The 20,799-nt window shown below is 40.6% G+C and overlaps 1 protein-coding gene across 1 annotated transcript in view; it reads right to left on the bottom strand.

The window, feature by feature from the left end:
• Positions 1–20,799, bottom strand: part of LOC311064753 (glypican-6-like) — a 140,364-nt gene that overhangs the window by 57,448 nt on the left and 62,117 nt on the right. Inside the window, exons 3-4 of the mRNA XM_084084685.1 lie at positions 11,568–11,959; positions 2,164–2,329 (exon numbers count right to left, since the gene is read on the bottom strand). Coding sequence (XP_083940811.1) covers positions 2,164–2,329; positions 11,568–11,959 — 558 coding nt within the window. The remainder of the gene's footprint in view (positions 1–2,163; positions 2,330–11,567; positions 11,960–20,799) is intronic.

Genomic DNA, 20,799 nt, shown 5'->3' with positions numbered 1-20,799 from the left:
AGACGCTGCGTTCATGATTTCCACTACAACAAACTTTAGATGTAAATCTTAGCCAATCAGGATGGAATATGAAAAATCAAAAAAGATCCGTCTAGATCACATGACTATGGAGATCATGTGTACCGATTTGCGTGATTTTTTTATAAAATCTGAAGGAGTAATATCCCAAAAAGTTTTACATAAGTCGGCCTCCCGGTGGTGCTATAAATGGCAGATGTGAAAAATGCAGGGCAAAGGTTGTTCCTTGGCCTCTAGGCAGTGAACATACAAAGTTTTGCACAGATCGGTGCAGTTATAGGTAAAAACAAGAATCGGCCTGTTATAGCGCCACCATAAGGCTGATTTGAAAATGTTCAAGTGGCATTTCTTCCTTGGCCTAGTGAGAATGTTTGTGCAAAATTTCATGGAAATTACACGCTTCATGATTTGAGACACTTTGTTCCAAACGGACCAATCTTGCAAACTTTGGAAGCCATTTTATGAAAAATCTGAAAGACCTGTTTCGTTAAATGACTACAGAAATACTGTGTACCAATTTGCGTGATGTTTGGATAAAATCTGTAGGAGTACTGTCAAAAAAATGTTTTGCAAAAAGCGCCCTCCTGGTGGCGCTATAACAGGCCCCTGTGAAAAATTTGGGACAGAGGTTCTGAATTGGCATCCAGGGAGTGTGTGTGCACAGTTTCGCTGCGATCAATCCAACGGTGCCGGAAATTGTCTGTACACAGACAGAATGACACACGGACACAGGGACACACGGACACACGGATATACTCTCTCGCCATGCCGAATAAATCACCTTCCTAAATGTGCTCTTACAACTCAACAGTAAAAACATTAGCGCTTGCGTGGGGGACCCGGGCTCAATTCCCGGGTAGGACATGAAAGTTACGAATTACAGTTTAACACTGAGAATTTGACTGTGTAGGCGAATTCAGCAGGACAAAGTTAATACAGTAGCTGCAGAGGGACTGACTTGTTAAAAAACAACCAGATGACATTTTAATCTAGGAACAGATGAATGTACAGTCATTATATCTAAGTCATTGGCGAGTGGGCCAAGAATAAGCATAAGGATAATAAACTTAGTTTTTAATGGACTCGTAGGAGGAAACCATCTGCTCTTCGACTCAACATGAATTAATTAATTAATTCCATGCTATCTAAAGCCTTTATATGCATGTATATACAGTACTTTGTAGGTGTATGCAGTAGGTTGCTTTGTAATTAATCTGTGGTTTTGCAGGGGGTCACCAGCCATAATTCACTTCACTATGGAAATGACTACAGTGTGAATGTTTCAATATCACAACTATAACACTATTTCTCATGTACTATTATTACATTTTATTATTTAACTTCATTATTACAATAATTCAATGTCATTTGAAATTTGGGGTTCATGACCCTAATGTAGGTCAATTTGGGGGCCATGAAAGAGTTTGAAAACCGCTGTGCTAAATCACTCAATGGACTATGGGGTAGCTTGTTTATACAATCAGTATTATCGGATTCCTGGTGTTAAGATCTGAAACATGTTTATCAATGGATTTAGTGTGTCAGGTCAAATCTCATGCTGCAAAACCATCTCACAGTGGTGTATATTACATAGCAGCTGACACTGTTGAGAACTAGCAACAGCTCCTGTTTCATTTGCATATTTCTGACAGCAGCCTAGTTACACACCTCCAAGTCACCACTTTACTATAATCTTGCAGAACCAACAAATTCAAGCAAGCCGCTGAGAAAAGGCATTCCAAAATTCCATCCTCAAATAATAAATAAATGAATTAAAGCTACATTCATGTGTGTCATCCAACTTGAGCTTAACAAGCTCCAGTTGGGCTGCTCCTTCACAACGCTTGACATTCCCCGCGGAGCCCTCCTGCCCCATTCAAAGTCCCCATTTAGCACAGCAGGAAAGCAGAAAGCAAGTCTAGACTTTCATCCGGGAAACCGTAGACAGATGTATGACAACTAAAGCACCCCCTCGTCTGAGGGTCCAACAGACGTCAGTGTGACTGACGCAGTCAAAAACACGAGGCGAACAACGCCAGGCAGCACAGCGCCATGTGACTTTCAGAACACTATCACGTAATGCTCCTCTAATTTTCCATGCTCATTTGCCATAATATCATGGGGTCATCAATGCTCGGCGCTTACCTATGTACTGGTTCCATTCAGGATCCAGGTCAGCTTGGTTGGCCAGGCAGCCCTTCATGACGTTCAGACAGTAGTTCTTACAGGGCTTAACTGCTGGCATGCCCTGGCAGAAGGGGCAGTACAGCATCTTGGTAAGTGCTCGGATGCATGCTGGAGTGCTGCTCACCTGCAGGGAGCAAAGAGTGTGAGAGCAGCCGTCACTACTAATGCCTGATTTATACATGTTTGCGTGCCATGTATTGCACTGGAAAATAGCTGATCTCACAACGTGTCGCAGCACGTGTTGTGAGCTTGTAGATCTGCTATTTTCTGTGTGTGACACCGGCATGCAACCAAGTATAATCATCCTTTAAGAGCGTGAGAGCAGCCGTCACAACCCTGGATAAGATTCCCTGAAATCTAGTCACTCATTTCACAATGGCTTACAATTATAATTAAATAAATGTTTGTGTACATTATCGACGCACAAAATACAGAATTTTAATATAAACTATCACACAATGTTTGGAAAGAGAAGCCATTAACAGAAAATCCTTTTGCAGTAAAATATTTATCCCACCTTATTCAGTGGCATCATACTAATCATAATATAATATGAACACATTTTCATGCAACATATTGGAGAACCACTGCCTAAGGATCACAGCGCAAGCAACAGAACAGAACTCTCCTGAGGCCAGGCTCAGTTTCAGTGTCAAACTCATACCATAGTTAAAATACAGAAGGAGTGCTGTTGGCTTCATAAACATTATGTGTCATACATACCACAAATTGCGTTGCGTAATCAGGAATAAAGACAAAAATCCAGGCAGCAATTTCTTTTGTCAATAATTCAAATGTCCACATAGTTCAGATGTACAGTATGAAGCCAAGCCTCCTGGGTAAAGAGCTAATGGCTTTTTCTGTCCTCCAAGCACCAGCACTGACAGGCAGTCTCATTTTCACCTTCTTACCAGACCACATATCCTATCACTCCCTATACTGCATGTATATACCGTACTGCATGTGTGTATGCTAGGCCTCATATGTGTGCATCCTAAAATGAACAGATATTCAATTTTTATTTTAGATTAGGACCTTTTAAAACCACAGGATAGGAATGAAAAATTAAATTAGCAGAGACGATGCAAAAGGAAATAAGAAATGAAAACAAAAAGAATGGTGTGCTCAGTAGAGTGCAAATCCTCAGCAGGAGTCATGCCCTAATAATAACAGAGTTGTTGGGGTGTGTTTGTGGGGTTGAATAATGACTTGATCGATAATATAACGATCGATAATCTACACACAGCCATAAAAGTAGCACGGCATTTGATGACTAGGGAGTAGGGATGTCAAAAACTGATAGTTTTGCAACCAGTTAGCCAACTCAAAGCTGACATCATTATTTGGTTAATTAACGGTTATAAAAAAGGTTTGTTTTTTTGTTATGAATGGTGTTGCCTAAGGCTGAAATACAGATGATCCACATACCCAAGTGGATAATGCATGTACACAGAATGAACTTTGAATCAGAATGGAGAAAAAAAAAGATCGGCTATTTTAGTTTTAGAAAGATCTTGAAGAATTGTGAACAATTTTGAATACCGGTATTTCGATTTGTTTAACACAGAGGTCTGTTCTTATGGAAAAAAACGTTCAAATGGGGGTTCGAATCCGCAAATATATCGATTTGGGGGTCCTTGAGATAAAACCGTTTTAGAACCACTGTTCCAATGGACAATGAATCGCTTGGATGAACAGTGCTTGACTCTATTTTAACCACTTGACCCTACACTGTTGACCCGGGTCCCTCAGAGCTCTGTACTAGTGACTTTTCTGTTTTTAGCGGTGCCAACCGCTCTACACTTGACTTTGTCCGTAAGTCCGTCCGTCCGTCCGTCCGGATGATCACGGGATGAGCACGGCAAAGAAGCAACACATACAAACACACGCACACACACACACACACACACACACACGGACTTGGAGATTGCCTATGCCATCTCTCCTCTCATTGGCCACACGTGCCACTGGTTGTCCGTCCGTCCGTCCGTCCGTCCGGATGAGCACGGGATGAGCGCGGCAAAGAAGCAACACATACAAACACACGCACACACACACACACACACACACGGACTTGGAGATTGCCTATGCCATCTCTCCTCTCATTGGCCACACGTGCCACTGGTTATCAAAGAGCGGTCCAGGGACCCCCAGCGTATGAGCACGGGATGAGCACGGGATTTTAAACAGCTATAACTCCAGTTTCCAGCATGCCACCAAGTCCAAATTCAGTATGTGGACTTAGACCACCAATAGGGACAAACGGTAATTACTTAAGCCCCGCCCCCTCTGTCTGCCCATTGGCTGGGCTTTAAACAGCCATTATTACAGTTTGCAGCATGCTACCAAGTACACATTTGGTAAGTGGACTCAGACCACCAATAGGGACAAACTGAAATGAGTTACGCCCCGCCCCAAAGGCACCGCTTCCTTCACACAGGGTGTGTTTTTATTCTACATTAAATATCTTCGCTGAAATAAGCCAATCTACAAGCTCACAACGCATCGCAACGCTATTTTCTGCAAACGCTTTCCCCAGAATACGGATGCTGGGGTTTAAGTGGTCAAGTGATTTATCATGTTGCTCATACTGCGCCGTTTCTCAAAGATGGTCCCAAACCGAGGTATACTTTGTGCATATCATTTTCATCCACTGTCTCTTGCCGCTTCGTTTCTGATCATTCTATGTGGAACATGTATTTATCATGCAAATTACTCACTAAGCCGATTAATAAAAGGCTAACCGGCTAACCATTGACATCCTAGTGATTGGCACATCATCAGCACTGTCTGCCTCCCTCTCTCTCATAAAAGTTCATTGTCTACCTTCCTCCAGCATTCTCTCAGATTTCTGACATTCACATTTCTCTGTAATCTAAATGGTAGGATTGTTAACTCACTGTGTCAATTATGTTTCATCAGTCAATCAAAAGTTGCAATTTCAAATGTACGTGTCAGGGTTTTGCTGCCCAACCTTCTTCTTCTTCCCTTTCTTTTTTTCAATGGAAATAACAATACGATGGGAACTATGCACGAAAACTAATTTCACCCACTTTTTTACTTCTGTAAACCTGTGATGTGACAACTCTGACAATAAAGCTGATTCTGATTCACTTTGGCTCTGTTTAGACTAGCAGCCAAATCCAGCCTAAATCAGATCTATGCCATATCCAGATTGGAATCCGATTTGTTTTATGAAGTCTGAACAGAGACAGATCACAAGGAATCCGATTTTTACATATCCGACTTGAGCCACATTCAGAGGTGGTTTCGAATCTGATTCTAAAGATGCGTCTCAGTCTGAACCCAGTAACCTTCTCTAACCACCCAAGTCGCAAATCAAACTGTCCAAAACAGTTGCATCGCAACCCGAGCGCCACTGACGCCATTACAAAGCAATAGTGCAGCATAAGTTTTACGGAACAAATGGCGAGCAGCATTCAGTGGACAGATGGAGAATGCATGCATGTATTTTAGTTTTTGTTGTTGTCGCTTGTCTGTTATGTCGCATTTCCTGAACGTAATCAACTAGCGGCTAGGTCATGACGCCTACATCTTTACCATGGTAACCAAAGCAGATATGTCGGCTTTGGGTTAAATCAGTCTGAACACACAGATCTGTGACAATCGGATTTGACTGGATTTGACTGCAGTCTTAACGGGGCCTTAAAGAGTCCTTCACAAAAGGAAGCTAGGGCAGTGGTAGTTTTTCTCTAAACTGACATAACGATCTTTATAATCTTCAACAATGAGAATGGTCTGCACAGTCTACAGTATGTGTAAGTATCCCTGAATGAGCAAGACACGCACCAAGGTGAAATTGAATTTACCCAGTGGGATTGTGATTGCAACTGTGCTTTGTGATTATGAATAAAATTAAAATGTACATTGTCGGTCCGGACCGCTGTCGTAAAGAACAGCGCGTTGAGGGTTCGAGTCCCGTTCGCGACAACCTTTGCTGCGTATCTCTCTTCGTCTCTCTCTCTCTCTCTCTCTCTCTCTCTCTCTTTCCTGTCCATCTTCACTTAAAACTATCAATAAAGGCAGAAAATACAAAAACAAATCTTTTAAAAAAAGCTACATTGTCGTTGACAGATTTGAAAAATGTTTGAAAATCGAGGTCCTTGGTCTACTGCCAACATGCCCAAGGAATATGATGGAGATCGGCCAAGTAGTTTACGCGATTAGCTCCAGACACACGCACATGCACACGCACGCACGCACGCACGCACGCACACACACACACACACACACACACACACACACACACACACACACACACACACACACACACACACACACACACACACACACACACACACACACACACACACACACACACACACACACACACAGGCAAATGTAAGATCTTCTGGTGGAGATGCTAGTCTAAATGCTCCTTCATTGTATGTCTGGTCATAAAACAGTGCTGTGCATTCCCTGCAGATAAACAAGGGGAATTATAATAGCAAGCCAAGCCAAATTGTGACGACCTGCTATAGAAAGTAGAAAGGAGAACAGCAGCACGGATGGACACACACAAATTGGCCGGTAGCATTATGTCTGGATGCAATTTCAAAGGACATTAATGTCAGGCATTGTGATGATCAAAAATATCACACAATGCAGCTTTAAATAATTTAGATACTGATCATTGAACACATTTTTTTGTGTTCCAGTTTCACAGTCATTGTCAGTTTGATAATCTTACAATTCAATATATTTGCTCTTAAACTCAGATTGTGTGAAAGTGTGCTGTTTTCAAGGCTGCTACCAATGCAGTTGCTATACGGCATACATGGTTTCTATACTGTATGTCTGAGAGAAGTATCCTATTCCCTCCTAGTGTCAGCATTACTTTTAGAATATACTGTATAACTTACATGTATTCAAATTCGGCTACAAGAAAGCACAGCCCACTGTGAATTGAGAACAAATATCTCTTTTCAGTTGAATCTAAGAGATACCTTGTGAACATCTTGCAAAATCCTATTGAGACAGAGAAGAAATATTTGCAATGAGGGAGAAAGAGAGATGTCACGTTCCAGGCTAAACTGAGAAATGAACCCAGAAAATGTGGAAAAAAGCTGGAAGAAAGCTTCAGCACAGTGTGAATTTTTCAGTCAAGTGATTTCTCACAGTCGGAATGTTTGATGTGACTGGACCCCTACTGTACCTCTCTCTCAGCCCACCAGTAAATATCTGCAAGACAGGAGCAAAGGCATCGTCTAATAGACTTTCCCGGACAGACATGCCACACAATCATCCTGAAGACAAATGGCACGACTTGTCTCACAGCCTGACTATTATTCATGCAGTGCTATGGCTAGGAACTTGTTCTAAACACATTTTATATGGCGAGAAGGGGAAAGCCCTCCTAAAGCCCATGTGAGTCTTTTGTTTCGAAAGAGACAAGTAAGAGAAATAATAACCTCTCAACTGAAATGTCATGTCACCTTTTGATTTGAGTTTTTAATCAATGTATGATTTTGCTATTAAATATGATTTAATTGTTGTTCCTCCATAGTTTGATACCATACTTTTATTTGAATATAGAATAGAAATGTTATCGTAACCCATTCAATCTGGGAACGCATCTGTGTCATTTTAGATGTCTTTGGGCTATTCAAAAAATAGCAGATCTACAAGCTCTAACATTTTTTTTAAACTTATGTTGCTATAATATCAGTGGTTCTCAAACTTTTTTCATGTACCACCCAAAATGATATGTATTTGGCTGCGGACCCCCATCTCAAAATATCTTTGTTCCAAGGACACCGGAGGCAAAGATTTTAGTTAAAATGCATCATTATGTGATTTGATGCATTTATTCTAAAGCCAGTGTTTCACTCAAGAAGACAGAGCCACTTTTGATGTTTCAATAACAGAAACGATCTTCTCGGCTAATTTGTAATCAATTAACTCTAATTGCCAGCATATTGTTGCCATGACTCCTTCAGCGCGTGCCTCATTCTTTTTCCAAGACACAACTGACATGTCTAATGTAGCTCTTCCATGACGAGCATTCATTTAATGGAAACAGAACCCTATGTTGCCATACTGTCTGCACTTTTGCCCCCGTCAAGTGAATTACTGTCTTCACTTGAGTATGCTGACCATGAACTATGGAGATGGTGAGATAGGCTTGGGACAATAATCCATAATACTGAATATTGTGATATAATATTGTGTAACACGTATTATTAAATGATAAAAGAGTGTAGCCGCACACTCGTAGCTGCCGATGCAAATTTCATTGTGGACACAGAGACAGAAAAATGACCAACATTTCGGACAGACTAAGCTGCCTTCTTCAGGGTCTACCCTGTCTCTGTGTCCACAATAAAATTTGCATCGGCAGCTACGAGTGTGCGGCTATACTCTTTTATTATTTAGTGTTTAATCCGTTGGCTGGAACCTCACAAGGACCAGCGTGTGTCAACACTTATTATTAACATATTTCAGCAATAATTATTGCAATATCCATATTTAATATTCAGAAGAACTCATTTATTTTTTCCCCCATATATACATACACATATCACGTGTAGTAAATATAAAACATGTAATTTCAAACCCGGATCCACTCTCCCACGGGTTAATATTGCATACTGCAATATTTTGGCAGGACTACATCACAATTTTGGTTATTGCTCAACAAGCATATGGAAAGACTATTAATAAAGGTAGGGCAAGTGATTTACTTTGGTTAAAATAAGTGTTAAATAGCTCTATATTCTGATAGTACTCATTGCTATAGAGTGTTTGTTCAGTAAAAGGAGTCTCCCATGTCTCTCCAGCTCTTTATTAAACAGAAAATGCATTTTCAGTGCTCTCTCCTGATTGGCTTAAATGTTGTCACCTACCTGAAAATGTACTATATTCTGTTTACTAAAGAGCTGGAGAGACCCCTGTGACCGAACAAACGCTCTGTAGCAATGATTACTATCAGAATATAGTACTATAGTACTTACCTTTTTAGCAAAAAAATATATATAATGCAAAAAAATATCACTTACCCTACCTTTAAAGTACATGTGAACTAATTTAAAGACACTATTATAGGAACCAATGATCAAATCTTTATCCACAGGCTTTGAAGCTTGAGTGGTGTTTGTGTAATGCTGTAGGATATGCATGGGTTTTGTTAGTGAGGAGATGTACACTCCAGACATGTGTTTTTACTTCCTCAAGGCCCCTGGTGTTGTGTTGTGTCTCCCAAGCTGTGAAAAGACATGATGTACTACAGCGGCTACTGTAATTCAATAAACACCCTGGCAGCAATAAGCATGGATGTCACATCTCACAGTGGCTCTGCTATAGACACCTCACGCAGAGTGTCTTATTCCATTATGCTTATACCCAATCCCTCATGATGAGTTTAAACCCTGGGGATCAAAGGGCCGCCATCTTAGACATATGACCTGTGTCTAAGGTCCTGCTGAAATGTCAGAGGTGAAGCTGGGACATGCTAGCTACCAGGGAGCCCCATGGTGTGACTCACTAAATGCATACTAACAACTCATCCTCAGCCGCTGCTCATAAACGAGACTTACCACCACCACCACCACCGCCACTACTGGAAACGGGGCAACTGATACTCGGGGAGGTGCAAAGAACATGTTTAGGGTGCAAAGAGTTCACCGTGGTGGAAAACCTGGCTTGGATGAACAGCTATGAGAAAGCATCTGATTACACAGCACATCTCTCCACAGTCATTTGGAGACTTTTTCCATTTCTCACTCGGCGATGATTGATGATCCATCATCTCTTTATGGGCTTCTGTTTATAGAATATACGGTAGGACTATAAATATTTATCAGCGATGAAGGTGATGATCCCATTTAACTGATACCAATACAGCAGAGTGCGGGGAAACCAGGCTGGCTCGGGGATTTATCTGCACAGAGGTCATCATCAGTGCAACAGCACTTCTCTCCACCCACGTGAAGACATCTTGAAAAGAGCTTTCTTGTTGTTGATGATGACTAATTCCAAGCCCCATAGTCTCTCGCTTTTCCTTTAATCTTACTTTGCACATGATCAAATCTAAACAACACTCCCTGGGCAGTATTGTGTACTGCAGCAGCAGCAGCAGCTGTTTTGAGCTTACATCACATCAAACAGAATATCGAGGATACAGCACGATTAATGGCTTCAGTCTACCGGCTTAACAAATATTAGCAAGTTGAGACACAAACATCCTCTGCAATTTCTCTCTCCTTTTTTAAAAAGATTTGTTTTGGGCATTTTCTTTATGCTTTACTTCATATACGTCAGTGTCGAGAGACAGGAAACCAAGAGTAGAGAGAGAGGAGAAAGATACAAAACAAAACAGGGGTCGGATTTGAACCCATGTCCTCACGCCCACAAGGAGCATAATGGGTGGACTGACTGACGGAGCCACCAGGCAAAACCCAAGTAGTTATTTTGTTTGCTCTCTATTTATTTTTTTTCTTCTATTTTCTATTTCTCTGCAAACAGCCAAAACACCCCTCACTTTACCAGACAGCACTTGTAAAGTGCGGGAGCTTTCGCACCAGCCGCCTGCAGACATGCACTGAGAGGACGGTGAACACACACAGCAGTCACAACTATATCACGCAGAAAAGTTGTTATGGCTGCAAACCCAGGTGAAGCGTCAATCTCACCCAGAGAGAAAAACAAACAAACAAATGGAACATTTTCTGTGGCTGTTGGAAATTATGTTGGCCTCAAAGTAATGGTTCATTTCACACAATCCTCTTGTATGGGCTACTCTCAAACAGTAATTGCGCGTGGAATGAAATGAAACTAATCACATTGATGCTGTGCACTCTGGGTGGTATTGTTAGGCAAGAAAGGGGAATTGATTTGTGTCAGAACCTCCGTTTTAAGACATGTTCGATTGAGTGTTTGAATGAAAATGAAGCCATCCTAACCCCCCAATTAACTTCATTAAACCCATTAAGACCTGAGGCCGATTCTACAAATGTCTTCTAAATCCTAGAAGGTTTCTGAAAAACGTGTGATGCTATAGGAGTGGTGCTCAAACTTTTTCATGTCAAGATGATATGTATTTGGCCGCGGACCCCCATCTCAAAACATTTTGTTCCAGGGACCCCCCAGAAGCAAAGATGAGAGTTAGAAATGTTCACTTTAAAAATATATATATATATTCAAAGATTTGTGCCAATTTTCATGATTTAAAAAAAATAGCAGATCTACAAGCTCATAGCGCGGCATGCTCTGAGCTTGTATATCTGCTATTTTTGAATAACCAAAGAAATCTTAAAATGACACAGATGCGTTCCAAGTCTTAATGGGTTAACCACATCAGTTAGATGTGTGGGGGGGGGGGGGGACAGCAGCAAGTGATTTACCTTAGATACTCTGTTGGCCACCTCCCGGCCTACGGAGAGCCCTTGGACAAACGTGCGTGCAGCGATGAATGCTCGGGTAACCTGAGCCTTGAGCTTCCTGGGCACGTCCCCAAAGGGCTTGAGCTGGTCAGTGTACTTACTGATACACTCCAGATAGTCCTCAGTGATGACATACTGGGAGTTGAGCAGCGTGAACATGCGCTCCAGCAGGCGCGACCAAAAGTCGTTGAGCATTTCCTCCAGGTTAACGTTCCCTCCCGTGTAATAGCGCTTCAGCTCGGCAAACAGGTTCTGAAAGACCTCCGAGTTCTGCATGTAAGGCGTGCCGTAAGTCCTCACGAACATCTCGTTCAGGGACCTCTCCGTGTTCTCCAGCAGCTCCAAGAAGAATTCTGCGTTGACAAAAGAAATGTAAAACACAATTACTTAAGAACTTTTTTTGACCACTTAACCCATTAAGACCGGGAACGCATCTCTGCCATTTTAGATTTCTTTGGGCTATTCAAAAATAGCAGATATACAAGCTCATAGCGCGGCACCGAGTGCCATGCTACGAGCTTGTAGATCTGCTATTTCTACTATTTGAAAATAGCCGATCAACAAGCTCAGAACATGTCACATTGCGAAATTTGAAACATTTTAACAAATCTTGTATGGGGGCACAAGAGAACAAAATATTTTCAGATGGTGGTCCGTGGCCAAATGCATATTCATTTGGGGGTCCTTGACAAGAAAATGTTTGAGAACCACTGATGAGATGCACTGTATTTATGCTATACAGCCAGGCTCATGGTGCTTAAGGGCGGATTCAGACTATGGTCCCGGGTGCGCACCCCGGACCACATGGCAGATGTTGTGGTAGTGTGAACGTGGCGTACCGTTCCCCGTAACGCATCACCTTACCGTACCCGAAACCACCTGGGGAGGTAGTCTCGGGTCCGATTGCTGCGGACTCAGGAACGGAACGCGGCAGTGTGAATCCATCCGTACCAAGAGAAGGAAGTGGACTGCTAATCATATATCATTTATATATTTTTATAATGACGCATTATTTTAGCTGGGTTATACCTTCTCATAGTTCTACTTGAATGTTGACAAGAAATTATAATCCCGCTAGTGTTTGAGTAGCGCGAGCCGTGAAAAATAATAAACAAAAAACACATGTGTGTGGCGAACGTATATATAAGGATAAATATACCAAGGATTAATCTGTGACGTCACTGCTAAAATACCAAGGATGCATCAGTGACGTGACTATCATATTGATAATAACAAAGACGCGAGAGACAACGTTACATTTTGAGTTTTCAAAGACCAATGCACATACTGCATTCTCTATGTCCCAAAGCCCCATAGTCAACAGCGCCCCCATGAGGCACATATTTAACATTACTGTTGCATGACGTGTAGTCGAGTACGGAATAATTTTGGCCAATGTGAATGCTGACCAGCTGGTAGAGGCCAATCGTACTTGGGAACGGTTCGAAGCAATCGGACCCAGTCTGAATCCGCCCTTAGAGGGCCAATGTTAGTGACACAGTGCTTGATGCCTATTTAAAGAAGTCTGCATTACTGCTTTTCCAAAAGTAAATACACACAAGCAAAAGTAGATAAACAATTAAAGCCTTCATGTTGATTTAATTTTGAAGAGATTCCACAGCAATGTTGTTTCTGCTTTCAATGTGCCAGATTTGAAATTGCAATGGAAACCATCCTTTTACATTTCTGGAAACCAATTAGTTCATCTTTTTGTGATGCAGGGTTGGAGATTCTATTAGTCAAAACCTCCATGCACATTCATTACAGTATTGGTCCCTATGCAGATGGTACTGTATAAAGGTGTGAGCTAGAGAGCAAAATAATTATGTTTTGATCAAAGATGTAATGTTACTTTACATCTACAGGTTTTATTGGCTTCTGGCCACCTGTATCATTCCACTTTCCAGACACATACCACTTATTGTTTACTGTATGACCTCAGATGGCTCACCAGAAATGGGTATGAGATAATGATATTTCTCACCACCGGCTATCCACATATCCACATTGATAGTCTTGGCTTTCCAAGGACCAAGATTAAATTGAAATAGGGTTCTAACCACCCTCATTGCATTAAGAGTACGGGGTGCAATAGTTCACCACTAATCAGATGAGACTTTCACGACTTACATCCTAAAAGGGAGGTACTGGAGATTACATTAAACCCATTTCCATCCTTCTGTTCCTGCCGGCTTTAAGGGGCAACGTCTACAGTCTGAGAAATGAAGAGCATTGTCTGGTATTGACTATGTCTATAGACTATACCTCACAAACCGGCTTTTAATGAAGGATTGTCACTGAAGCAGTTCAAGCCAGGTGACGTCTCAGGCAGACTGGCATATTCACCAGGAGTGCCAGACATGGCTCTCAAAGCAGTACACATTTCAATGGCTTATTAGTAGGGTCTCTGATCAAATCGTAATGTGAAGTGCTCATTACAGCTCTGCAACACACAGATGAAATTACTAATTACAGCAGAACAGCAAAACATTAGCAGAATCTTCATATGACAGGGAAAAAAAGATCCACAGCACCACAGTAAATTATGCCTGAACAGTTATCAGGTTCTGCTCTGATCATCTTCTGACAGAACCCACATGCCTCATCTGATTAGGGTCCAATAAAAAAAGAGATGCACATTTGTGGTACTTTATTATTTATATATTTTGTAGATAGTACAAAATAGAAGATAGGTGGCTTCATCTATCTATTTCTCACAATCAATTACCATTCAAGCTGCAACACCTGTTCATTACCATGTCTTTTCACATGCCAGTGAAATAGCATTGATTATAATGCTTATTCCTCAGAGAGTGAGATTAAAATTGCTCCACTTCCAAATGAGGATTATTCACTGACAATTTATAGGTGTTAGTATGTCGGATGTAGCTGAAACTACCAAAAGGTAGGATGTGCTAAATGCTGTGCAAAACACTATTCATATGATACAGCAATATTTTATGCAAATAAATAATACTCTCACTGCAGAAGCATTGGTTTTAAGCATAATGTACAAGTACAAATGTACATCAATATAATAGCATAATACAGAATGGTTTATAAATGGTTGCAAGACGAATCTGACGGAAGATATGCATGGTGTGCGAGCGTGCACATTCCCGCGCACACACACACACACACACACACACACACACACACACACACACACACACACACACACACACACACACACACACACACACACACACACACACACACACACACACAAATATTAGAACTACAGTAGAATTAATTAAGGTTCATTACTTGGATCCAAACGTTTTGGAATATCATTTCATTATCTATTTTTTTCATAGTGAGTTTGAGTTGTTCAGCTCTAGTGCCATGTTTGCGTCTTTTGGGACTTAATTAAAGTACATTACACAGCTTTTTCATTGTTCGCCAGTGCAATGCGTTTAGAGACATATTATTTTTTCATTTTGTACATCTGCCGTTCCTTGAGGTTGGCAAAAAAGTGCAGAACATTCTTTCAGTACTCTTCAGGCTATTCACTAAATGGAAAACTACAGTGTTAATTAATTTATGTACGTAATGTTTCAAGCATGATCCTTTAACATCTTCCCATCAATAGAGAAAATAGTGCTGTTGATGAGTGATATGCCCTCCGATTAATGCCAGGTTTAAGAATGCATATTTATAGAAATTTTGATTTGATTTATTGATTTCATAAATTTCAGAAAGCATATCTGTATGCGGTCAAGTCCTTTCCCCTACAGTATGTGTCATCTGAGATATTAATTGAATCATCAACATAAGTGAAGGATTCTGAATTCATTGTTAATGTGGTCAGAATAGTGTATTATAATTCTAAGCTCCATTTCAGAATGATTACAATGAATAATTAACACTCACATTATGGATGTGACCTCAATATAGGTCACGGAATAATACACTTAGTTAAAAAAAAGACAACTTAATATAATTACAGAAAATCCATGAAGAGGATCATATTTTACAATAGGGTATTAAGGGGAATGTCGGAAATTGCAAATTATTCAGAAAGCTCACGTAAAGCCCTAATACATCGCAGTAATTAAGAGGTCCAAATGAACAGCAGCAAGAGCTGCCTGCAAGCAAAGGACAATGGTCCTGAAATATTGGACAGAGGGGAAATCCTAATGCTCCTAACTTCCAGAGAGTTCATTACGACTCGCTGATAAAGCTGCTCAATATGGCTTTCACTCCACACGGTGTACACAGAGCTGTGCTGCGGCTAAACGGAGCCATTCTCACTTTGATAAAGAGTAAGCCTCTGCTTCTGGGAAACAGAGCAGCTCATTCTCACAGAGGTTTACTGGGGTTTGCTCTCCTACATGTCAGAGATGTCAGTGGTCTCTACATTAATGTCTTCAAATGAAGCGTTCCTACAGTAAATCTTGGTTCTGTGAAGATGGAAAGAAAAGCACACTGTGGCCCTTTCGTTTGCAAGCACCACTTATGCCTGATTTATACATTGCGCATCATGTCTCGCACCGAAAATAGCAGTTCTACAAGCATTGTGAGCTTGTGAATCTGCTATTTGCAGTGAGAGACATCGGTGTGCAATTACTGTAAGTATAAATCAGACCTTTAGGCCCTATGCACTGATACAGTATATGCATAGTTTTCTGAAAAACACAAGAACACAAAAAGGACTACAATGCTCAAACAAGCATGCTGGGCCAGTAGGTGGTTATAAAGTGTCAACGATGTGTCAAATATGAGAGATGAACATTCTGAGCGTTCATAGTGAACTTATTTTCCTTTGGTAATAGTGACTTAAAAACAAAAGAAAGCTAAGCTCTGGTGAACCAGAAAGCAAAATGTTATTCTTATGTGTGGACCATGGATGGTATGGACAGACAATGGTATGTATCCACTTGTTGTTGTTGTAGTAGTAAAGTAACAATGTGCAAAGGGAATGCGGAAATTGAGATGTGACGTCATCGTTTCTCAAACTCTGTGTCCACACCGATACACCGGGTGAAAAAAACAAACGCTTTAGAAGGCGTCTTAAAAAAGACCTACAATGCAATTTGCGTGTGGATTACAGGCCCAAATACAGAGGAAAATCTTCATTCAGCGTAAAAGTGGATAGGGCTTTAGAGAATTTGTAGACTACGGACTCAGGTTGATTTGGCCTTCAGCATACAGTATAACCAACAGAGATGGTAATGGATGAGGGTGACAGTGTGCTACTGGGTGCCTTTATTAAAGGAGCACAGAGGGATGTGTCCTGCAGACAGTAGTTAATTACAGCAAACTCCCTTGAGCTGTGACCAACCGTAACTTCTATATAGGGCTCTTTAAAACAGCCCAACGCCTCAAGTAATTGGAGCAAACACAAACGATGGTACTATACCAGTGTGACAGATGTTCAAAGGATATCGCCAACGAAACATTTCTTTCTAGTTCCGAAGAACATTTGGAAGCTCCAGTGTTAAATCAAGTGACGGCTTCTGCCGCAGTCAACCACAAGATTGTTACTGCAGGAGCAGGAGTTCCACATAGATATAAGACTAACGTGTTAACCTGATGGTGAAAACCTGGAGGTCACATAATTAATGCAACACATGGGGAAAATAGCTGAGCACTGTCCACCTCCATTCATCAACACTTGGCAGTTCATTTCTAACCCTTTTGCCTATTACTAAAACGCCACAACCTCAACATTGACCTTACATGTTAATCATTCCATGGTGCCTGCGCACAGAATTTTAAAAAATGGTATCAATGACAAAGAGGATCATTTCAAGTTCACCTTTTGACACCTAGGGCACATTCACAGAGAGTGAAAAAAGCATATTATGCAAAATAATCCACTGATTAATGCATTATGTCTCTAAATGCAACACGTCAAAGATAAATGCGATGATTTGATAGGACAGAACCAAATACGGTATAACAATATATTTGACCAAATTCCTTGATATTGATTATTGTGATGATAATCGTTTTGAAACGATAATGTCTATTGCATCCGTTCCAAAAGATTGTAGATTTTATGTACAAATAGGGCTTACGTGATCAAAGGACGCAAGGGTAAAGTATCAACTGTATATGAATGAACACAATTGAGGGAAGCCGGGCAGGGAGGATGATATTTGTTGCTGCACATCAGTGTTGATTTCGTCGATTAAAAATATGACGAAAAAAGTTTGTCGACTACCTTTTTTCACTGACGAAAACTAAATAAAAACTAATAGTCCAGGGGCCAAGCCATATTTTGGTACCACCTAAGGTGACCGTAAAGTTTTTGTATTTTTGTCTTCCTACATGTCTCAAGTTTATATTTTGATATGATAACCCTTCCAATCTTGTAGCTTAATGGCAGTTATCACTACCTACCGGCTAATGTATCCGGTAGGAGACACAAAGTAGAATATTTGTGTCTCCTACCGGAAATACACACGGTCATCACATTATTGCGACAAAAAACAAAATATATCCATGTATTCAAGGCTTCATGGGGTGTGCAATTGATAGAAAATAAATCATTTTTTGGGTGAACTCCTCCTTTAAGTTTCCCAGGGGGACTCTCTACCCATTCAGCTATGACCACCCTAGACCGAAGGAGGGTCAACTTTTACAAGCTTATGGAAAGCAGTCTTTTTGCAAACACCAAAAATCTGAGAAGTTATCAATTGCACACCCCATGAAGCCTTGAATACATGGATATATTTTGTTTTTTGTCGCAATAATTTGATGCCTGGGTGTATTTCCGGTAGGAGACACAAATATTCTACTTTGTGTCTCCTACCGGATACATTAGCCCGGAATGTGGCTGCTGTGGGGACAGTGAATTCAGACCCAGAAGTAGTAGTTCTTAAGACTTTTAAGGCAGAATTAATTCCATTTTCGCCAGAAACAGGCTGTATCAAATATGAATGAATATCATAAACGATGCAGAGCCACCCCCCTGACAAAAACGCCAGGGTGGTGTGTTTATGTTTGGAACACAGTTCTTATATGACGTGATCTAAGATTCCCAAATGGGGGTTTCAACACAAAAAATAAAGCCACGAACCCTGGAACAGCGCCCTCTACTGGCAGTGACTTCAGACTTCGGGGCTCTATATCCATTGCCATTGACAATGCATTGGGCGCTTAAAGTTAAATATCTCAAAAACTACAAAACATTTCAAAGTAAAAAGTTCAAGCATTTGTGTCCACAGTAAGATGAATTATAAAAAGTGTGAATGGAGTTTATAGGTGAAAGCATTGTTTGAGGTGCCAAAACTTTTAAAGGAGTACATTTCTAAACCTATGAAACATTTCAAAGATTCGTTCTCAGGCAAACATTGTTCACAGTAAGATGAACATTTTAAAGTTTGAATGGGGTTTCTAGGCGTAAGTATGTAGGACTAGTAGCCTGCCAAAGTTTGTACTTTTTACCCTGAAATCTATAAAAGCAGTGATGGTCAATGGCAAAATGGACATTTAAAGAGAAAAAAGTACAAACTTTGGCGGCTACTAGTCCTACATACTTACGCCTAGAACCCCCATTCAAACTTTAAAATGTTCAGAGATTTCTAATGGAGGCCGATGGAAGACTTTGGGACCTCAAAAAAACACTTTCACCTAAAACTCTTCATTTTGCCATAGAGACACACGGGCGGAAACGGAAGGCCTACAAATTCACGCCCACTTTTGAGACAGCGCTGCTACTCGGGGTCCGTTACAACGATGAACTGCAGCTCTCAATGCAATCTTTATGAGAGGCATTGTAAAATACCGTCATTTCATTGGTTAACTACTGAGGCTGTAGCAACTTTTTTGGTGTTCTAATAAAGTGTCCCATTTGTTTGATTTGTCCTTTTTAATGTCCCATATCTGTCATCTCGATATACTACCCACAATATACTATAATATACTCCATCAGTATGTCAAAACCGCTAGCATCGGAGATCTAGACTTTAAGTGGTCGCATGGTATATACGTCACGGACGCATCCCTTGAGGTTTTCAATACCCAGAAAACTGGCGAAAGTGGACGTTTTCAATATGTTTTGGTCATTATCTCTGGAACAGAAGGTCCAATCTGCTCAGTTCAAAGCTTGTTGGGTGCGTGACGTTGAGGACATTAAGCACGCAATGACACATTTTCGGGTTATTTGTTTTTTTTTTAGGGGAGGCGAGATCTTAGTTGGGCAGGCGACCGCCTGTCCTGCCTCTACAGTGTACACCACTGGTCGGCGCTCGGCGCTCGTAAAGACAGTGATGTCACTGAAATGCGACAACTTGTCTGTCTGCCGTCTACCCTCTGCTGTGTTAACATTATGGGTAACTCGTTAAAGTGGCAAATTAAATGTGAAACACATCAACTATTAAGAAAACAAGAAGATATGTTGACAGAGACACTCCATACATTTGGAAACATATTTTTATTTAAATCAATATCGTCTCCAGTTAATGCAGGATAATTTTAAAAGTAGGCTAATTATCATATCCTCTCATAGGGAATGCATTGAGAGCTGCAGTTCGTCGTTCTAACGGACCTCGAGTAGCGGCGCTATCTCAAAAGTGGGCGTGAATTTGTAGGCCTTCCGTTTCCGCCCGTGTGTCTCTATTGACCATCACTGCTTTTATAGATTTCAGGGTAAAAAGTACAAACTTTGGCAGGCTACTACACTGTAAAATCTGATTTCATGTAATGGTAAACCTTACTTAAAAGAAAGAGTACTCTTTACTCATTTCGGCTTAATTTGTTGAAATCTAGTAGAGTCAACTTTCTGGTGAGGAAAGTAATTAAACTTTGTCTTTTCAGTAACCCTTACTTAACACTATAAAGTGAGGAGGATTTGTAAGTAAACTAATGTCTTTTCAGTAATCTTTACTTAACATTATAAGTGAGGTTGACTTTTAGTGTTTTATTAAACTAATGTCTTTTCAGTAATCCTTACTAAACATTATAAGTGAGGAGGATTTGTATTAAACTAATGTCTTTTCAGTAACCCTTACTTAACATTATAAGTGAGGAGGATTTGGTATTAAACTAATGTTTTTTCAGTAATCCTTACTTAACATTATAAGTGAGGATAATTTTGGTGTTTGTATTTATCTATATATATGCATAATATACATACGTATATGTATATGTACATGTGACATAAAGCTCAAAGGTCAGCAAAAAGACTGCAAAGGTCAACCCTCGTTATGTCGAATGGTGGGTTATATCAATAGTCTACAACTTT

The sequence above is a fragment of the Gymnoscopelus microlampas genome (genome assembly GCF_963454915.1).
Source record: "Gymnoscopelus microlampas genome assembly, chromosome: 17".
Lineage (NCBI taxonomy): Eukaryota > Metazoa > Chordata > Actinopteri > Myctophiformes > Myctophidae > Gymnoscopelus > Gymnoscopelus microlampas.
Note: the sequence above shows the minus strand (reverse complement) of the source record. Positions and strands in the feature narration are given on the sequence as shown.